General features: G+C 38.8%; 1 protein-coding gene and 1 long non-coding RNA gene across 4 annotated transcripts; both read left to right on the plus strand.

Annotated features, from left to right (window-relative positions):
- The first annotated feature begins 23 nt into the window (after positions 1–23).
- On the plus strand, positions 24–11,377 carry LOC119722669 (RWD domain-containing protein 3-like). Of its 2 annotated transcripts, none has more exons than XM_038192910.1 (5): positions 24–176; positions 7,420–7,743; positions 9,288–9,457; positions 10,399–10,520; positions 11,059–11,377. In XM_038192910.1, the coding sequence occupies exons 1-5, from the start codon at positions 101–103 to the stop codon at positions 11,213–11,215; spliced, it is 849 nt and encodes a 282-aa protein (XP_038048838.1). In that variant the 5' UTR covers positions 24–100; the 3' UTR covers positions 11,216–11,377. The 2 variants fall into 2 exon arrangements, with proteins under 2 accessions (XP_038048838.1, XP_038048839.1); XM_038192911.1 differs by having other exon boundaries at positions 11,062–11,335.
- LOC119722672 lies at positions 788–5,220 on the plus strand. Of its 2 annotated transcripts, none has more exons than XR_005270468.1 (4): positions 788–1,756; positions 4,005–4,179; positions 4,546–4,640; positions 5,023–5,220. It is a non-coding gene; the product is annotated as an uncharacterized LOC119722672 (long non-coding RNA). The 2 variants fall into 2 exon arrangements; XR_005270469.1 differs by lacking the exon at positions 788–1,756 and adding an exon at positions 3,526–3,787.
- Positions 11,378–18,793: the final 7,416 nt, after the last annotated feature.

Raw genomic sequence — 18,793 nt, forward strand, 5'->3', positions numbered from 1 at the left:
ATTTATTGAAGTAGAGGGCGCTATCTTAACATTTTGAAACGACCGACGGCTGTTCACAGTGTATTAACGTTGCAGCGTGCGTGTTGAGATAAAAAGAGGGATGGCAGACGACGAAGTTCAGGCGCTGCAAGGAATCTTCTGTGGAGATGGGGAGTTTGAAATGTTACCACATTCAGGTAAATGCATGCACTTTTGTACTTCTTTACACGTTTATCATGTTTATGGTTATTGGTTCACTAAACAATATTCAATAAGTGGATAAATTAATTATACTCGATGTGCAGGACTCACTCATCAGTCACTGACACTTCTTCAGTGACGTGACACTGACAGTGAAAGTGACACTGGGGGGAGGGGGGGGGGTTGTCGGGGGGGGGGGGGTAGATTCCCATATTTTGCCGTCACTTGCACCTTGTGCACAAACAGTAATAAGTCCCCAGTGGGCACATGACGTTGTTTCAACGTTGAATGTTGGTTGAAATGACGTCACGACGTCGAAATACCGTAAAACAACGTTATTTCAACGTCACTTTTGCGACGTTGATTTTATGTTACAGTTTGACGTTGTTTCAACGTCGAATAAGTGTTGAAATTGCGTCGCGATATTATCAACCTAAATTCAATGTCTATCCAACGTCGGTTTTGTAACGTTGTTCCAAAGTCCATATTTCGACATTAATCCAACATTGAATGTTGGTTGAAATTGCGTCGCGATATTATCAACCTAAATTCAATGTCTAGCCAACGTCGGTTTTGTAACGTTGTTTCAACGTCCATATTTCGACCTTAATCCAACGTTAAATGTTGGTTGAAATTGCGTCGCGATATTATTAACCAAAACTCAATGTCTATTCAACGTCGGTTTGGTAACGTTGTTCCAACGTACATATTTCGACATTAATCTAACGTTGGATAAATGTTAAAATTGCGTCGCGATATTAACAACCTAAAATTAACGTCTCTCTGACGTCGGTTTGGTAACGTTGTTCCAACGTACAGATTTCGACATTAATCTGACGTCGAATAAAAGTTTAAATTGCGTCACGATATTGACAACCGAAATTCCATGTCTATTCAACGTCAGTTTGGTAACGTTGTTCCAACGTACAGATTTCAACATTAATCTGACGTTGAATATGCGTTTAAATTGCGTCACGATATTAACAATGTTAAATTCAATGTCTATCAATCGTCAGTTTTGTAATTGTTCCAACGTATTTTGACATTATTCTGATGTTGGATAAATGCTTAAAATTGCGTCGTGATAACGACCTAAATGTACCAACGTCGGTTTGGTAAACTTTGTTTAACATACGGATTTTAATTAGTCCAAAGTTGAAAAAATGTCGAAATTAAGTGCGTCGCAATCAAACATATTGCATTGCTTTGAAATTGAGTATCCTCGCGGTTACTTCAACGTCAGTCCTGCTGTATCAATTAACGTATAATTTTAACTATCAAAGTGCAAAATATTATGTCAAGAAATATAAACAAAATAGCCAACTTAATTGAACTTTGTGGCCTTTTTTATGAAAACATATTATTTGTCAGCACGCCAAAGCTGTGACGCTAGCCAATCACACGGCGCGTAATTTGTTCTACATTCCAAGGTTGTGACGCTGGCCAATCAGTTTTCATGTACTCTCTTTGAATCACGATATGGCGCGCAAGCATATGACCGTTACATATTTCGACATCATACTGCAGTTGTGTGGACGTGTAGCGTGCAGCCGACATCATTTTACTCAAATAACAGGTAAGAATTTTGCCATCAAAATTCGTAGTTATTGTTATGATGTTGCTTAGACATACCTGACGTTTATTCGAAGCACTTACTTATTAATTGCAACCAATTTCTCCCCAAAACGATAAACAAATATTGACACATCACTGGGGTCGGGGACACTGGCATGCATGGTCAGTGATGATACCGGCGTCCGGTGTCGTGCCAAAAACCGTCCGGTGCCAAATAGTGTCCGCTGAGCATGCGCAGTAGGCGCCAGACGCTATTTGGCATGTAATACATGCCAAATAGTGTCCGGTGCCAAATAGTGTCCGGGCGCCGTCGATCGAGCGAGAACAAGGGCGTGCGGTACGTCCTGCCGGACAGTATTAAGCTGGAAAAATCGGACAGTATTTTGCAAGGGGGAATCGGACAATATTTGGCAGGGCGGGGAATCGGACAGTATTTGTTGGCAGGAAAAATCGGACAATATTCAGTGGCGGGGGAATCAGACAATATTTGGCAGGGGGAATCGGACAGTATTTAGCAGGAGAAATCGGACATTTTTTTCGCAGGGAAATCGGACACTATTTGGCAGGGGGAATCGGACACTGTTTTAACAGGACAAATCGGACAGTATTTGGCAGGAAAAATTGGACAGTATTTGGCAGGGGGGAATCGGACAATATTTGGCAGGGGGAATCGGATAGTTTGGCAGGAAAAATCGGACAATATTTGGCAGGAAAAATCGGACAGTATTTGGTGGGAGAAACCGTAAAATATAACGTTGGTTATAATGCTACACACAGCACAGTACGTACTACACACACTTCACACGGCGTTAGGCCTACGTACGTACTGCATGCCAAACAGGTGAACTGACGCGAAAAAACACACAAACATTTTGCACAAATATAATGTTTAAACTATTAGGGAAACCAAGTCAAATAGTTAACAAGGAAAACGTTAAAACAGATTGTAAAAAGCAAATTCAGGTGAAAAGAGATATTTTCTATACGATGTATTGACAGCTCGACAAGGCAGGCAATAGGATGCACGCTAAGCGCGGACACTATTTGGCAAGCGTCCGTAAACAATGTGACATCATAGACGCATGACCAATCAGATCGCATTATGCTAATTAGCGGACACTATTTGGCACCGGACGGTTTTTGGCACGACACCGGTACGTATGGGAACCAGGTCGACCGCATGCATCCCGGCACTCGGAACAGTGTATTGCTGAGCTGTACTAAAACGGGTTCAATGGGAAAGTAGTGAGAGAAATCCTGAGAAATAATCCTCCATTGGCGTTTTGAACTGTACAGTATAATGGACGTGTGACTTAAACTTTCCGAGACGATATTGTTACCATGAATAAATGTGGCTCAATTACTGGATTTCCTTTGTATTGAAAAGTTGTTTCTGAGGAAATAGAAATTGCATTTTTTTTCACTTGGTAGACCTTATGGACATGAAATGCATGATGATGAAATGTACTTAAGCCTACCTGGTTAAAAAAAATAATAACCAGGAAAAATATAATTCGATTTTCTGCACTGTAGAGTTTCAGTTTTCATGTAATTTTCAGGCTAAAAAGTAAAAATGGATCGTCCAAAAGTGATTGTAGAATGGAATGCAGTATATTTTCTCGAGGTCAATTACTGCCATACTGGATTTCTTCGTACAGCTACACAGCGGTGATAGGTCGTGGGTCATGTACATTATACCGTTTTACTTCCCCTGATTATTAAACCAGGTGGGTTATCTTCCATAGGGAATAGGCCTATCAAGTAGGGGATAAACACTCCCGATTTCGATTTCACATGTTGCTATCACCACCCCGGTGCTCTTGTACATGTACAAGTCACAAAACGGAGGAAGTTGCTGGGTAGTTCCTTGATCCTTTGTGTAAAACTAAAAGTTGCTGTGACAATAGTGAGAATGCATAACACAAATTTCTGTATCAAAACTTTAGGTAAATGCAAGCATGGATAATTATACCGCTGTTTGTAGCCTGTGCTGTGAATGGTGCAATAACAAAATGGACTCACGGTGCAGGGAGTGAGTAATTACGTAAATGTATTGGCCTAAGTAATCAATCATTGCATAGGCAGGTGGTATTTCTACATAAACTTGTTTTTGTTTTGTGTAGATACTAGACATGGTTTGCATATTTTTGGGGGAGTATGCAGAGTCTAAGTTTGGCAGGTAGGACAGGTAGGGTAGTTAATCTCACTTTTTCAGCTTCTGAAGAAAAAAATCCTTTTCAAAATTCCAGAAGAGTTTACAAGACCTCACAGATGACGAAACCCCACTCAGCAATGATTCATACAGGAATTGAGGAGGAGCCAAAGTCAGCATGGATTGTCGAACCAGTATGGAGGAGTTATGTATGACTTTCGAAGATGCTTCAGTTTGAAATCTTTCGGACAGTACTCGCAGTGCCGTAGCTGGTATGTATATGCCGACAAAAAAAAATTCAGGGCTAAGTTTTATGGCAAAAACCGATTATTTTATTCTTAAGTCAATAACACTTGCAGAGATGTAGCTCTGATTGCAGTCATCGCACATAAAAAAAGTGGTATTCAAATCCATTTCTACTTGTGCGAACAACAGACACAATGGCCAGTTCATTCAAAACGTTAACAAAACGCAAAAATGAAAACAGATTTGTGGCTATATCTTAATTGAGTGTTGGCAGAAGTTTCGTCACAGTGCATTGTATAATAACTTGTGTTTGTTTACACTCTTCCGTTATCTTTTTTCCTGATGGGTCTTTGCTTTTGTCTCTGAGCGTTGTTTTTTTTCTCATCCAACAGGTGCATGACCAAGTGATTGAAGACAGTTCAACAATGATGGGCAGAGTGGAACTGAAAAAAAGCAGATGAGGAGACGGACCTTTTCAGTTTCGCAGGTAATTTAATTTTCTTCGCCAGATTTAATTTATTTTGACCAATTATTGATCTTGGTTAAAATCTCATTGTGTGGTACTTGGTTGTATGGTTGATAATTGCTGAAATGTCAGGAAATACAAGTGGTAGTTTTTATAAGTGCAAGTTTAATAAAAGGAATCATTCTGTTGATTTTTTGTACACAATGTCAGCACATAAAATGATGACCAAACGTGTTGTCGCTTTGTTGAAACTAATATGGTTTATGTATGTATTTCTCTTTGTTTGTGTTTGTAACATTTTCGTTTTTGAGGGTGATTTGGTTGTGTCAATGAATAAAGAGATGGTTGGGGAGGAAGCTTGCAATTCTAAAATATTACACTATCTTTTATTTGTCTTTTCTAGCGAGGTCTAGTAACTTCGTAATCGGGCAAGGTGATGGATGTTGCTGCTTGTTGAGTTTTTCATCTCCTGTCAAGTTTGCGCCTGAAAGAAGAGGTGATGGAGGGACACACTGAGGGCCCATGCACCTTCACATTCAGTCGTACCTTTGGACTGTGTTAAATATTTCAATATTGGAACAGTTGATTAATAGTAATTGTTCAAATACAGTAAGTTGCTCTGGAGTGGCTGGTATCTTTCCGTAAGTGTAACAGGTAAAGGCTCTTTAAGTGATGGAAATTCAACCTCTGCCGCATCTTGTACTTTTCATCTTGAAACTTCCACGTTCGAGAAGTGGGGGACTGTTATAATAATTATATACAGTACATGTATTGTGCATTATTTAGTTATTACTGTTGATTCTTGGTTGACCTGTTCAAATGTTCAATTGAATCATTTAGATTAATTTTGTATGAATGATGCTGTTTGTTTTATTATTTTCTATTTGATAGTTTCTAATGCTCTTGCCCAAGTCTGCCGCATAACCTCTTGCAATATTTCACAAGAAAATTCATAGATATGATAGAATAGTGCTGCAGGTAAATTTGGAAAACTAATATGAATTGTATGCAAATGAAAAAAAAAAGTGAATTTAGACGTTTAAAAATTGTACCTGTATGCTTGTTAATTCGTGTTATATTTCCGATGTAAATGCACTGGGCAGTGCTGCATTTCTTTGAAAAAAGAATCAAATTCATTATCATGTATCTTTTTAGAGACTAGTACCCTCGTTTAGGCTATAATGCTGTTGGAACAAGTCAATCTAATTCTGAATTTTACTATGTATGGATTAATTACTACTTTGTTGAAACCTAAAAGGTGTTGTATAAGCTGATAAGGTTGGAAGTTAATTAATAAATACACACATTTTTTTATGGAAAAAATTAAAGTGATTGATAAAGAATTTCATTTAAATTTAAAGTTATTCAATTTCGACATGGATTTAACAACACTCCTCAGCTTGCAAATTTATTTAACATAGAACGATTGGAAAAATGCCAACATCCACCATTATCAGTACATTCTGGCTTTAAATCTTAACACAAACCTTAAAATATTTTGATTCAAGAATTGCATTTATTTAACTGTGATATTTCTAAGAATAGGATGTCATTTAATGTTGATTATTTATACGTTGATTGAACATCATGTCAGTGCTATTTTAATGTAGAGATGTCGACGTTAAATCAATGTTGAAATGTCTACGTTAACTCAACGTTGTGATCTTAACGTTGTTTCAATGTCGACATTTCCACGTCGCTTCAATTTGCAAATTCAATCATTAATCAACGCTGAATCAACGTAGAATCTCCGACATTAAATCAACGTTGACATATCTACGTTGATTCAACGTCATGCTTTCCACGTTGGTTTAACGTCAGCATAATAACGTCAGATCAACTTGCAAATTCAATCATTAATCAACGTTGAATCAACGTAGAATGTCCGACATTAAATCAACGTTGAAATATTTACGTTGATTCAACGTTGTGCTTTCCACGTTGGTTTAACGTCAGCAAAACAACGTCAGATCAACTTGCAAATTCAATCATTAATCAACGTTGAATCAACGTAGAATTTTCAACATAAAATCAACGTTGAAATGTTGACGTTGATTCAACGTCGGCATTTCAACGTCAGAAAAACTTTCAAATTCAATCATTATTCAACGTTAGTTCAACGTCGGAAACTGACGTTGTTTCAACGTTATTTCAACGTATTTTGCCCACTGGGTCTGGTCTGAACATTTCCAAGTGTTTTCTTACTCTTAGTAAATACTTCAATATTTTCCCTGCTAAATTTAAATTTGACTTTTAATTTTATTTAGGACACATTATCACTTTGTGATGGCTGAGACCATGGAGCTATAGCTCCATGCTGAGACTGAGATTGGTCACTGAAGGGAAAAATATAGTGATGGCCAGATATATGGGAATCTTTCCGTCGGGGTTTTTTCTTTAAGTTTCTAAAAGTAATAATGTCATAAAACTCGTATTTTATTTCTTGATGATAAATGTAAATAAGTAGTAGAAGTAAGCTTGAATGCAGCATCTATTTTTTAGTCTAATTCTACTCTTTTTTCACTGTCATTTAATAATATTAAAAGTAGCCTTGGTTGGCACGGACATGTGGGAATTTGTGAAATCATCATGTAGCCTCACAAGCGCGGCATGGGTTTCGAACCTGGATCCCCGCTCATTTCTGATAGACATTGTGTTTTTACAATGCCGTAACGATAGTATTTGAAAATCGTGTTACAGCTGTTGTTACGATAGCCACTACGAAATGTTTTTGTTTGTTTTTACGTTTTTTAACAGATTTTTCTGAAATGGCATATTAAACCTTTTTTCTTTTTTACAGATGGTGAATGCCGTTTTTCCATTTGTGTAACATGTCAGCCACAGGGAAACACAGCAATGGACCAATCAGCAGACTCCTTGAAGATTTCTTTGCAGTGCTACCTTCCAATTGGCTACCCACATGAACCTCCAGCCATCTCATTAGCATGTGACAGCCTGACAAAACATTCAGCCAATCAGCTGCAAGAGGAACTTCATGCATATGCAAATTCCCTGGTCGGTCAGCCAATGATCATGGAGCTTATATACTGGCTGCAAGAACATGAAATCAAGTCCACAACTAAAACTGCATTGGCTAAACATCAGGAAACAATTTCAGGAAAAGGTAGTACCAGGGTGACCGTTTTAGCCAAATTTCGGCTACATTTGACAATTTTTTGGAAAAAAAAAAACAAGTTTGACAGAAAATTTAGCAGAACAATTTTTTTTAGCAGATTTCTAGCAGAATTCTGTACAATTGTTGATCTGACAGAAAAATATAGCACATTGAGAAAAATATAGCTGATTAGTTTTAAAAAGCTTCAATTTGAGGTTCCCTGATGTGTATTTGGACACAGTAAAGAACTTTAGACCATTGCAAGCCAGGTTACAAACTTGCAAAAAAAGAATACATTTTTTTTTTTTTTTTTTTTTTTTTAAGGAAATTTTATGTTTTTTGTTTTTGTTTAAGGAAATTTTATAACAGCTGCAATGCCATGTAATAATAAGTGATTTAGCAGATCTTTGTTAAATCTTTTTGAAGTGCATCTAGCAGAATTTTGCCATTACCTTACGGTCACCCTGGGCAGTACATACAACTTGTGCATAGCTGTGTTGGGAAAAGTTGAGTGGATGTTTAGTGTATTCATTGTTATTGAATTAACATAACAAAGAACACTGTCCTTGCAAGATGGCCGCTATCAAAAGGTCTTAGAAACACAAACCCAATCTGAGTCCGATTTTGGTTTTGTTGCAAAAACAAAAGAAAGCAAAATTTAATCAGAAACTATAGATATTTGACAAGAGTTTAGTTAATTTAAATTGAATAACCAATATGAATGAAGACCCCTGTTTTCAAACATTTGGTTGGTGATACCACAAACTGAAATTGTTACAATTTTTCTTTGGTAAACATTTTGTGCAACTTTCCACTCCACTTAAAGGGAAAATACAACATTTGCAAACATCAAAAAATAAAACTACCAAATCATTTGGAAATACCTTGCTGGACTGTTAGTGAATGACAGTGTAAAGCATCCTGTAAAATCATGGCACCTGGTATACTGTCATTTTCAAGAAAAGTGGTATTTTTGTATCAATTTCCAACGCTGATCGGCCGATCAGCGTTGGAAACAACTGGCTTTTTTTTCAAATACTGGCCCCAATTGACCATCGCACTTGTTTGCAATCGATTACAAACCTATGAACGGGTACGAGCCAGCTAGACTGGTTCCCTGACCTTACAATTCCCCAATGTAAACTGCTCTGTTTCTTCTTATATGGAGTCAGGGAACCAGACTACAGGAAAATGATCGTTTTTCTTAGTTTTTATAGCATTTTCGAACCCAAAACCTCAAAAAAGTCAGTGTAACTATATTTGCTATATATTTCCAACCCCCCAATTCCATCCATTTCTGAAAATTACAGCAAAAGCAAATGATGTATATTCCCTTTAAATGTGTGAAAACAATTTGACATCCCTTTTTTGGTTAATTTGATTGAAAAGTGCACTTCTTTAAAAATTTGAAATTGTCCATGCCTTTCCGGACAACTGAGGGCCCTGTTGCTGTGATGTCATCCCTTCCCCTTTTGGGTTTTTTGGGGGCAGCGTGACTGGAGACAAAACCTTCTTACTCATTTTTCCTTTTTGTCATTTTATCTTCATTACAGACAGCAGCACACCGCATGTTGCCATCCTTCACATTGATCACATGCGATCTCGAGTCCGTTACATCAAAACCCTGGTCAGCTGGGCATCAGAGCTCTCTCTGATTGGTCGACTCCTGTTTCTGCATCAACTCATCCTGGTCATGCTCATAGGCAGTGAGGACTGTGTCAAGGTAAAGTTGGAATTTCAAATTAAATCGCGTCGGTGCAGCAAGGTCATAACTAGAATACCTCTCATCTGGAATAACTCCAATTTTAAACTTTGGCGGCACCATGTGGAGGTTTTATTGATGTGAAACATGCAGAATATATTATATCCTGCATTTTTGATATCAATTAAACATTTACATAGTGCCACAAGAGTTAAAAATTGAAATTTAGCCACCCACCATGCTTCAAAAGTTGCCGCCATGCTTCAAGAGTTGCCGCAATGCTTTAAAACAAAATTTAATCTTTAAAAAGACAAATACATATAAGTGGGACTACCCTTACCCTCCAGGGTATATTTTGGCCAGAAACTCTGCCAAAAGCAGTAACATACAACACTTCTCAAAATGAAAAGCCTACCCGTTGAAGCAATCCATCAGGTCAAAAGTCTCAAGGCCAAACTATCTCAGAGTCCCTGGTCACTGATGGTAAAAAGGCAAAAAAAATGATGCTGAGCCAGTATTGTACTTAACTGTAAGAAATGGCGTAAAGCTGTTATCTGTACATAAATTACATGTTCATCTGCAAAGAGCGCCCCCTAGCATAAAGAAATGTATGTCTGCAAATAGCGCCCCTAGCATATATCGCCCCCCCACCCTCCACTTTTTGATGGACTGAGCACCAACCTTTAATTTTGGAGAACACTGTTCCATGTCCCTGAACCTGTCCTGACAAGATCATGCATAATTGATTGACATGGCTTTGACTCTGAAAAAGGCCTGCTTTCACATTCAAACATTTTGTTGTAACTGGAAAAAGTTTGACCAGTCATGATAATAGGCTTCTTAGTTTTAGCATCTTGAATTATTTACAACGACACCTCTAGCTACATGTATGGTTATTCAGACATTGCAGTACTGTTTTTTTTCCAAGTAGTGATACAATATTGATGTTTAATTCCTTTCAGGATTTTCTGGTAAGACTGCGGACACAAAAGGTTGACATTGATTCCAATGGAAGAAGCTGCAAAGAACGGATGATGACAGTGCTGATGCAGGGATCGCATCCTAGACCCTCAGATATAACAAGGTTTGGCCCCTCCTCTTTATTCAGCCCCCCCCCCCTTTATTATTGACAAAAGGTCTGGCCCCTCCCCCTTATTCAGATCCTGATATGTCCAGCTCCTCTATATTCAGGCCCCTCCCCCTCTGTATATCTAACAAAAGGTCTGGCCCCTCCCCAATATTGAGACGCTGATTTGTCTAGCCCTCTATATTCAGGCACCTCCCCCTCTGTAAATATGATAAGAGTTCTGGCCCCTCCCCCATATTCAGATGCTGATTGGTCTAGCCCCTCCTTTATATTTAGGCCCCTCCCCCCTCTGTATGTATGGCAAAATGTCTTGCCCCTCCCTTATATTCAGATACTCGTTAAACAACAGGTCTTGCCCCACTGTATTCAGATGCTCATTTAAAATAGGTCTGGTCCTTCTATATTCGAACACGCATTAAGCAAAAGGTCTGGCCCCTCCTCTCTATATTCAGACACTCCTTTGACATAGGTCTGGCACCTCCCACACCTTGTAATTCATGCTGAATTTAAGAACTTCTATGGTTTATATTTCCAGCAGGTTGGGTGATTTCCAAGTCCACGAGTGTTCAACCTCAACAGAGCTGGAAGAAGTCTTTATAGGAGCGGGTTTACTAGATGTCTACAAGAATGCAGTCTTGCCGAAGTTTCCTCATCTTCACAGATCATCTGGAAAAAGCGTCAGCAACAGATGATAAAGAATAATTTACACATTTAATTTATTTGTAAATAAAACTGGATTTGAATATTTATGCGTAAAATAATGATGTGCCTGCAATTGTATCTATACCTTTATTTTCTTTGTGCCCCAAAAGTATATCAACGAACATGAAATAAAAGTTCTCCTGAGATTTGAATTTCACTTGTTTGTATGTTTATCCTTCCATGGAGTTATTTGCAAGGGTGGAGTTACATTGGGAGACAAATGAAAGCTTTGAATAATTTTTCCAAGAGATTCCAAATATGAGGAGTTTTTCTGGTAGGGAAGTGGGGGACATCCATTATTGAACTGGCTATAGGACCTGCCAGCACTTGTGTTAATTGTACTTTTCAGAACAAAATATTTGATTGGCTATACAAGGTCTGGTTTCCTGTCCTTTTTGCATCTGATCACATAGAGTTTTGCTGGTCTTAAAGGGATGCTGCTAGCCTATAGTTATCTTTGTACCATACTGTGTCTTCTGACTGACTCACTGTCGGTTAAGTCTCGCCTTGGCCCAGAATTGTGAAAATTAAGGAATACCCCGTTATTGTGTAGGCCGTATATGCTGCCCCCCCCCCCCCCCATCCCCAGCATACCGGTGGATAGAAAATGGGATTGTGGTAATAAAGCTTCTATTTAAATGAACTTTATTTATGTGTTGCTGTGCCAATTTAAATTGATCCCTACACCAACCCGGTGGACTCCATAAAGAATTTTGGATCAATTGGATCCATAAGTTACGCAGGAAACAGCCGTTCGGCATTTTGCACCGTCCGCTTGAACTAGCGCCCTCAACGTGCGTTTGTTATCAATTTGGTAGTGGAGGAGTAGCAAAAAGTTGACGACACGATTGCCGTTAGTGTTGCAGGGATTTCTCCAGGTAAATTCCTTTTTTCGTCCTTTCATTTCCTTGCCATGTACACTGTAATATTTGACGTTATACTATGTTAAATTTTATATTGCTCATACTGGCGTAATGTGATTTTTTTTATTGCAAAAATGGAAGGAAAGCCCTCTGTAGTCTGTGATGCTGAAGTAATGAGTCAACTGAATGGAAAATTCCTCCATGGACCATGACCACGAGTCCATGGTCTACTCCTAGAACTATGAGGCTCCACGTAGTGGAGCCTCATAGGTTCAGAAGCCCGCAAAATTGTTGTCAGCACAAAACACTAATTAAGTACAAAAACGTCCATCCCAAGCAGGCCGTTTTCCACAGAACCGCTGCACAGTTTGCCCCTAAACTCCATACAATACCTCATGACATACTCACGTTATGTGCACCCAACAAACATCGGTGGATTCTGTCTGTTTTTCGGCAAAAATGATGAAAAATATGCCCTTTCTGCACTGAGCCAACCTAACACTTGAAACGAGCACGCGTGCAGAATGATCGCAGTTATTTTCGGTTCGATCGCTCGGAGCGCGCCGCGGGGGGTATGGTGTAGGAGCGGAACGATAGTATGCACATGCGTACAAGTGCAAGTACGTACCCCCCGCGGCGCGCTCCGAGCGATCGAACCGAAAATAACTGCGATCATTCTGCACGCGTGCTCGTTTCAAGTGTTAGGTTGGCTCAGTGCGGAAAGGGCATATTTTTCATCATTTTTGCCGAAAAACAGACAGAATCCACCGATGTTTGTTGGGTGCACATAACGTGAGTATGTCATGAGGTATTGTATGGAGTTTAGGGGCAAACTGTGCAGCGGTTCTGTGGAAAACGGCCTGCTTGGGATGGACGTTTTTGTACTTAATTAGTGTTTTGTGCTGACAACAATTTTGCGGGCTTCTGAACCTATGAGGCTCCACTACGTGGAGCCTCATAGTTCTAGGAGTATCCATGGTCAACTCAAACTGAAAGTTGCAACGGAACACGATATACTCACGTACAAACTATTGTAAAGGCGTGGCACTTACCCAGTATTTCTAATGTTCCCTAACGTGGTGCGTTGTGTGGGAGGGTCTCTAGCACATTTAAAAACAAAAGCTTGGACGTCAAAAAAAATGCACATAAATTATAAAATGTAAAAAAAATCGAAGTGGCTATCGTTACGGCAGCCGTTGTTTAGCGCCCTCTACGATACTTTTTTGATAGGCACGCAGGGATATAATTATTCGTTTCCCCACGTTTTAGTGAGCAGTGTGACAGCTCAGTCGATAAAGGGTAGGATTTTGCACCGCGAGGTTGCGGGTTCGCATCTCAGTTACGAAGCCTAATGATCGACTTGAAACAGACCACACGCAAAAAAATGTGAAAGATCTTGACGATTTCGGTGGCTTGTCCGTAAAAAAACGCCAGTTCCAACGGCTGTCGTCCATTTTATTTTGCTAATTATGTAAATGTATGCATCACGTGATGACATCGAAATAATCTGCGCGCGCGATGTATGTGGGTACCACACCGCTTTCAGGCGCCACAAGTGAGTTCAATTTTCGTCTGGTGCGTTGTCGCGGAAAGCAAGACAACGAGAATGCTCTCCACGACAATGCACCAGACGAAAATTGAACTCACTAGCAGCGCCTGAAAGCGGTGTGGTACCCACATACATCGCGCGCGCAGATTTTTTTCGATGTCATCACGTGATGCATACATTTACATAATTAGCAAAATAAAATGGACGACAGCCGTTGGAACTGGCGTTTTTTTTTACGGACAAGCCACCGAAATCGTCAAGATTTTTCACATTTTTTGTTTGTGTGGTCTGTTTCAAGTCGATCATTAGGCTTCGTAAATGACTACTGAATGTATGAGGTATGTAAATGAACTCTGGGGTGGGATATTAGAGGTGAAAATGAACAATTTTTGAGAGGCCATTTTTTTAGGGTCTCTTGCTACCACATTCTAACGAACAGGTTATGCCTCCAGCGTTACATGTGAATGAATATGGAGCATGTCAGCTGGAGTTACTCAAGCTAGTTTTGCACTCGAATTTTTTTCCTTTTCTAACCTGAGGCTTTGGAGGATTTTTTTTAAAAGGGAAATAAAGTCCGAATTTCATAACGTTCAAATTCACTTTTTTATGCCCCGCGGCGAAGCCGAAGGGGCATACTGTTTCCGCCTTGTCCTTCCGTGGGTGGGTGGGTGGGTGGGTGGGTGTGTGGGTGGGTGTGTGGGTGGGTGTGTGGGTGTGTGTGTCCGGACAAATCTTGTCAGCGCGATAACTTGAGAAATACTTTACATATGAACTTCAAATTTGGTTTGTGGATTGTCCTTGGTAATCCTAAGAAGCCTTTTGCATTTGGGGCCGAAAGGTCAAGGGTCAAGGTCACAGTGGCTGAAACAATAGAAATTTTGTCAGCGCGATAACTTGAGAAATACTTTACATATGAACTTCAAATTTGGTTTGTGGATTGTCCTTGGCAATTCTAAGAAGCCTTTTGCATTTGGGGCCAAAAGGTCAAGGGTCAAGGTCACAGTGGCTGAAACAATAGAAATTTTGTCAGCGCGATAACTTGAGAAATACTTTACATATGAACTTCAAATTTGGTTTGTGGATTGTCCTTGGTAATCCTAAGAAACCTTTTGCATTTGGGGCCGAAAGGTCAAGGGTCAAGGTCACAGTGGCTGAAACAATAGAAATTTTGTCAGCGCGATAACTTGAGAAATACTTTACATATGAACTTCAAATTTGGTTTGTGGATTGTCCTTGGCAATTCTTAGAAGCCTTTTGCATTTGGGGCCAAAAGGTCAAGGGTCAAGGTCACAGTGGCTGAAACAATAGAAATTTTGTCAGCGCGATAACTTGAGAAATACTTTACATATGAATTTCAAATTTGGTTTGTGGATTGTCCTTGGCAATCCTAAGAAGCCTATCGCATTGGGGGTCAAAAGGTCAAGGGTCAAGGTCACAGTGGCTAAAACAATAGAAATCTTTTATTTATTCTGAGATCATAGGGATTAGGGATTAATTCATATAAAACCTACAGAAGACACTAATGCTGTCAATGAACGTTCCATTTGACCAAGGTACATGTAAGTTGATGTTAGAGTGGTGTTATGTCATGGAAACAGTCACGGTTGCGGGGCATTTGTGTTTGTAAACACACCTGACTTGTTTCCTTCTAATTTTATATTTTCTTCTCATGTTTTTATGAGTTGCAGTACTACCATAACGATAGAAAATGGGAAATGCGTTACGTCTGCCGTAACGATAGCCACTGCGAAAAAAAATATTAAGAAAAATGTGTATGAAATTATATTTCAGCTGTTTGCATATTTACTCCATTAAATACAGTTTTATGTTTTACAGGCTAGGTTTTTGAATGAGTTTGTTGAATTTTTGCATTTTTGATTGATTTATTTTGATTTCATTTATTGTAAAACGACTTTTTTAATTGGTAGCCCGAGCTTGAGTAAGTCCAGCTGACATGCTCATGCATGTCAGCTGGAGTACATGTGAATGCTATTCATGAGCATGTCAGCTGGAGTACATGTGAACGAATATGAGCATGTCAGCTGGAGTTAATCAAGCTATGGTAGCCTGAAGTTTGTCGATAATCATGCACGATTTTTCTGTTTAGGTATAGTTTTTATCTTATCTATTTAGTATGTGCATACTTTAGAAAATTGTTAATTGATTCTTGTAGAAGACAATACAGAAATGTGGAAAGTATGTCCCAAAGTCCAAATCATTATGTAGAATTGTTGGGCATTCTGGCAAAATGAGACAGAACGGGGCAGAGGGTTTGTGGGTATTACTATTAGGAAAGAGAATAAAATTCAGAAAGATTCCCATATCTGGTCATCAATAATTTTCCCTTCAGTGATCTGGCAGCCATCAGAAAGTGATAATATGTCCTAAAAAGTCAAACTTAGCAGCGAAAATATTGAAGTATTTACTGAGAAAACACTTAAAGGGACACTGGGTCCTGGAACAGCCCAATTGGGCTACAAAACTCGCTTTGAACGAGATGATGCTAATCGGAAATAACTTTTAAAGTAGGATAGAAACATCCACACAACTATCCTTTCAAAACTGGGCGTTTTTGTGTTATTCCTGTATTATGCGTGTGAGAATGAATTTCGGGGTCCACTTTTGCGACCCCATAGACTCGAGCTGTTTGCATGCTAGTTGTGGTTTCATTCGTAAAGTGTTCGCCTTTTGCGGACATTGAAGAAACCACTTTTTTTGCATTGGTGATTGGTCACTGCTGTTCCGGAGACGCACAACGTGTATATGGTACACTGAAAACGACACGAAAAACGTATTAGTACTCCGTCGTGTCCGATGTAAACAAGCGGGGTTTTTCGTCTTTTCTCAGGAACGGTAAGACATTAGGTTGGTTTCCTTTCAACCAGATGTTTGAAATAGGATAAGTAAACAATCCAAAACATGAAATTTTCGGGGATTTCAGGACCTAGTGCCCCTTTACAAATGTTAAGACCAGTCTCATAGGATTTGTGCACAGGCCAACAAGTGATGGCCAGATATGGGAATCTTTCCCAAAATTCTCCTTACATTAATTACAATTTACTGTTTGTTGTACTTGTTGTAATCTGACATTCTGTTGACAAGTTGTGGCTGTTTAAAATTCATACTATTCAAGCAAAATCAACCTGTCAAAACAGTGAAATGTTTAGAAAAAGGCCTTTAAATTTTTGAGATGTGCATTTGTGAAAATTAAAGATGCCAATTGTTTTTCTTTCAAATATGTGTAGCAGACATACAAAGTATACAAATATTATTAAGTCTTAAAAAAATCGAAGAAAAAATTACCCCATTTGTTTTTTTTTCATTTTTCTCCACAACGACGTGTGCCTAGTTCTGTCTCATTTTGCAAAAAAACTCTCACATATTTCTGTATTAAAACCAGTCCAGACTTTAAACAATAATTGCCCAAAGCAACCTCCCAGTAAATCAGCTGATTTACAGAATGCAGTGCAGTTGCAAATTTGACGGAAGTAGGCCTATAACCTCGTCCTAGGGATGGCCAATATTTTCCCGAGTGCACATGTCACACGGCACGTCAACCTTGTACTTCCGTCTACACCCAGGCAATCAAGTTTACCTCGTCCTAGGAATGGCCATTTATTTATCGAGTGCACGTGTTCCACGACACATCTACCTTGCACTTCCGTGTACACCCAGGCAATCAAGTTTACCTCGTCCTAGAAATGGCCATTTATTTATCGAGTGCACGTGTCCCACGGCACGTCTACGTTGCACTTCTACACCCAGGCAATCAAGTTTCAACTGCTTCCTGTGCTGTGAATCCTTCCGTAGTATAGGAACAGGAACCATGAGCAGGATTCCGAAAAATTGACACTTGCTTCCTTGTTCACTTCCAAGGACAAGGATGACCTTACCCTGTTGATTTACTTGTAGAATTGAGATCATACCAAGTCCGTGGTGCAGGACTAATGCCTCTTTGCTCACCCTTTTAGCTAGCCCGGGTCGGACGCCCTCTTCATTGTATTCGACTGACGTAGTGCGGTAAGGGAGTCCACCTGGGCTAGTCATTTAGCCAACAATGTGTTTTATTTAAATTATCCCCATCAAAGTGTGTCTCAAATACTGGACTTCCTCCGTATTATGAGCTCAGCCACACAACAATGCTTACTAAATTTCCTGAAAAGTTGTGTTTGCTGAATTTGAAATCTATCCTGGTTTTTTTTTTTCATTTATGGATGCTGCTTAATACATGTTTAATAATCAGGGATTATTTTTTTTTGTTAAATATTTATGGATGCTACTTAATACGTGATTAATAGTCAGGGAATATTGAATGTCATACCTCTAGATATCTAGTCCTGAAATTTTCAGGGGAAAATTTGAGTTAGGTTAATTGCAGTCATTCTCCTACTAAATAGATGTGTGTTCAAATTTGTTAGAAAAAAAACATAAGTATCTAGAGTTTTTGTTTGATTCAGTCTTTTGGTTTGTTTTTTTTCCAGTTGGACAAAATTCCACCGAATTATAATTTATACCTCAATGATTAATTAAATAATGAAAGGTTTGCGGCAACACCATGTGCGAATAATCTCGCAACTAAGAGAATGGTTCTGAAAAGAACCAGAGTTTATACCTCTGGTTCTTTTCAGAACCATTCTCTTAGTTGAGAAATTATTCGCACATGGTGTTTCCGCAAACCTTTCATTATTCAGTATCTCCACCATGCAAAGCCTCAAATCTTACAAACCTCAGTGAAAAAACTTCAAAAAGTTCAAATACCACAAATGAAACATGTTTATCATTTTGAAGCTTACTACACTGTATCTGTATTTTTCATTGAAAGATGTTTATTTCTAGCAATATTCTACAGTTCAGCTGTTAGTTTTATCTGAAAGATTAATTAATAATTACAAAAAAAAAATCATTTGTCTGAGTATGTCAAACGTCTGGGGGGTTTTCTGAGCCGATTTGTACTACACCAAAAATGTTGGATTAATAATTTTTTTTTTTTAGTTATTGTAGAAACTAAACAACACGCTTTATCAGAATTAAAATCCACTTTGTGATTATATATTTTATTATGTACATTGTTGAATTGTCGAAAATGTACGTCTGACACCATTGAACTTCCCAGTTAATACATTCAAGAGGTTTGAACTTAAAGGGAATATACAACA

The sequence above is a fragment of the Patiria miniata genome, unplaced genomic scaffold (genome assembly GCF_015706575.1).
Source record: "Patiria miniata isolate m_02_andy unplaced genomic scaffold, ASM1570657v1 HiC_scaffold_16, whole genome shotgun sequence".
In the NCBI taxonomy this organism is placed as follows: domain Eukaryota; kingdom Metazoa; phylum Echinodermata; class Asteroidea; order Valvatida; family Asterinidae; genus Patiria; species Patiria miniata.

Excerpts from the sequence above, each read along its gene's own strand:
- LOC119722669 (XM_038192910.1), top strand. The coding sequence starts at position 101 with ATGGCAGACGACGAAGTTCAGGCGCTGCAAGGAATCTTCTGTGGAGAT. Across the intron at positions 7,744-9,287 it reads GGAAACAATTTCAGGAAAAG|ACAGCAGCACACCGCATGTT; the intron begins GTAGTACCAGGG and ends TCTTCATTACAG. Across the intron at positions 10,521-11,058 it reads AGACCCTCAGATATAACAAG|CAGGTTGGGTGATTTCCAAG; the intron begins GTTTGGCCCCTC and ends TTATATTTCCAG.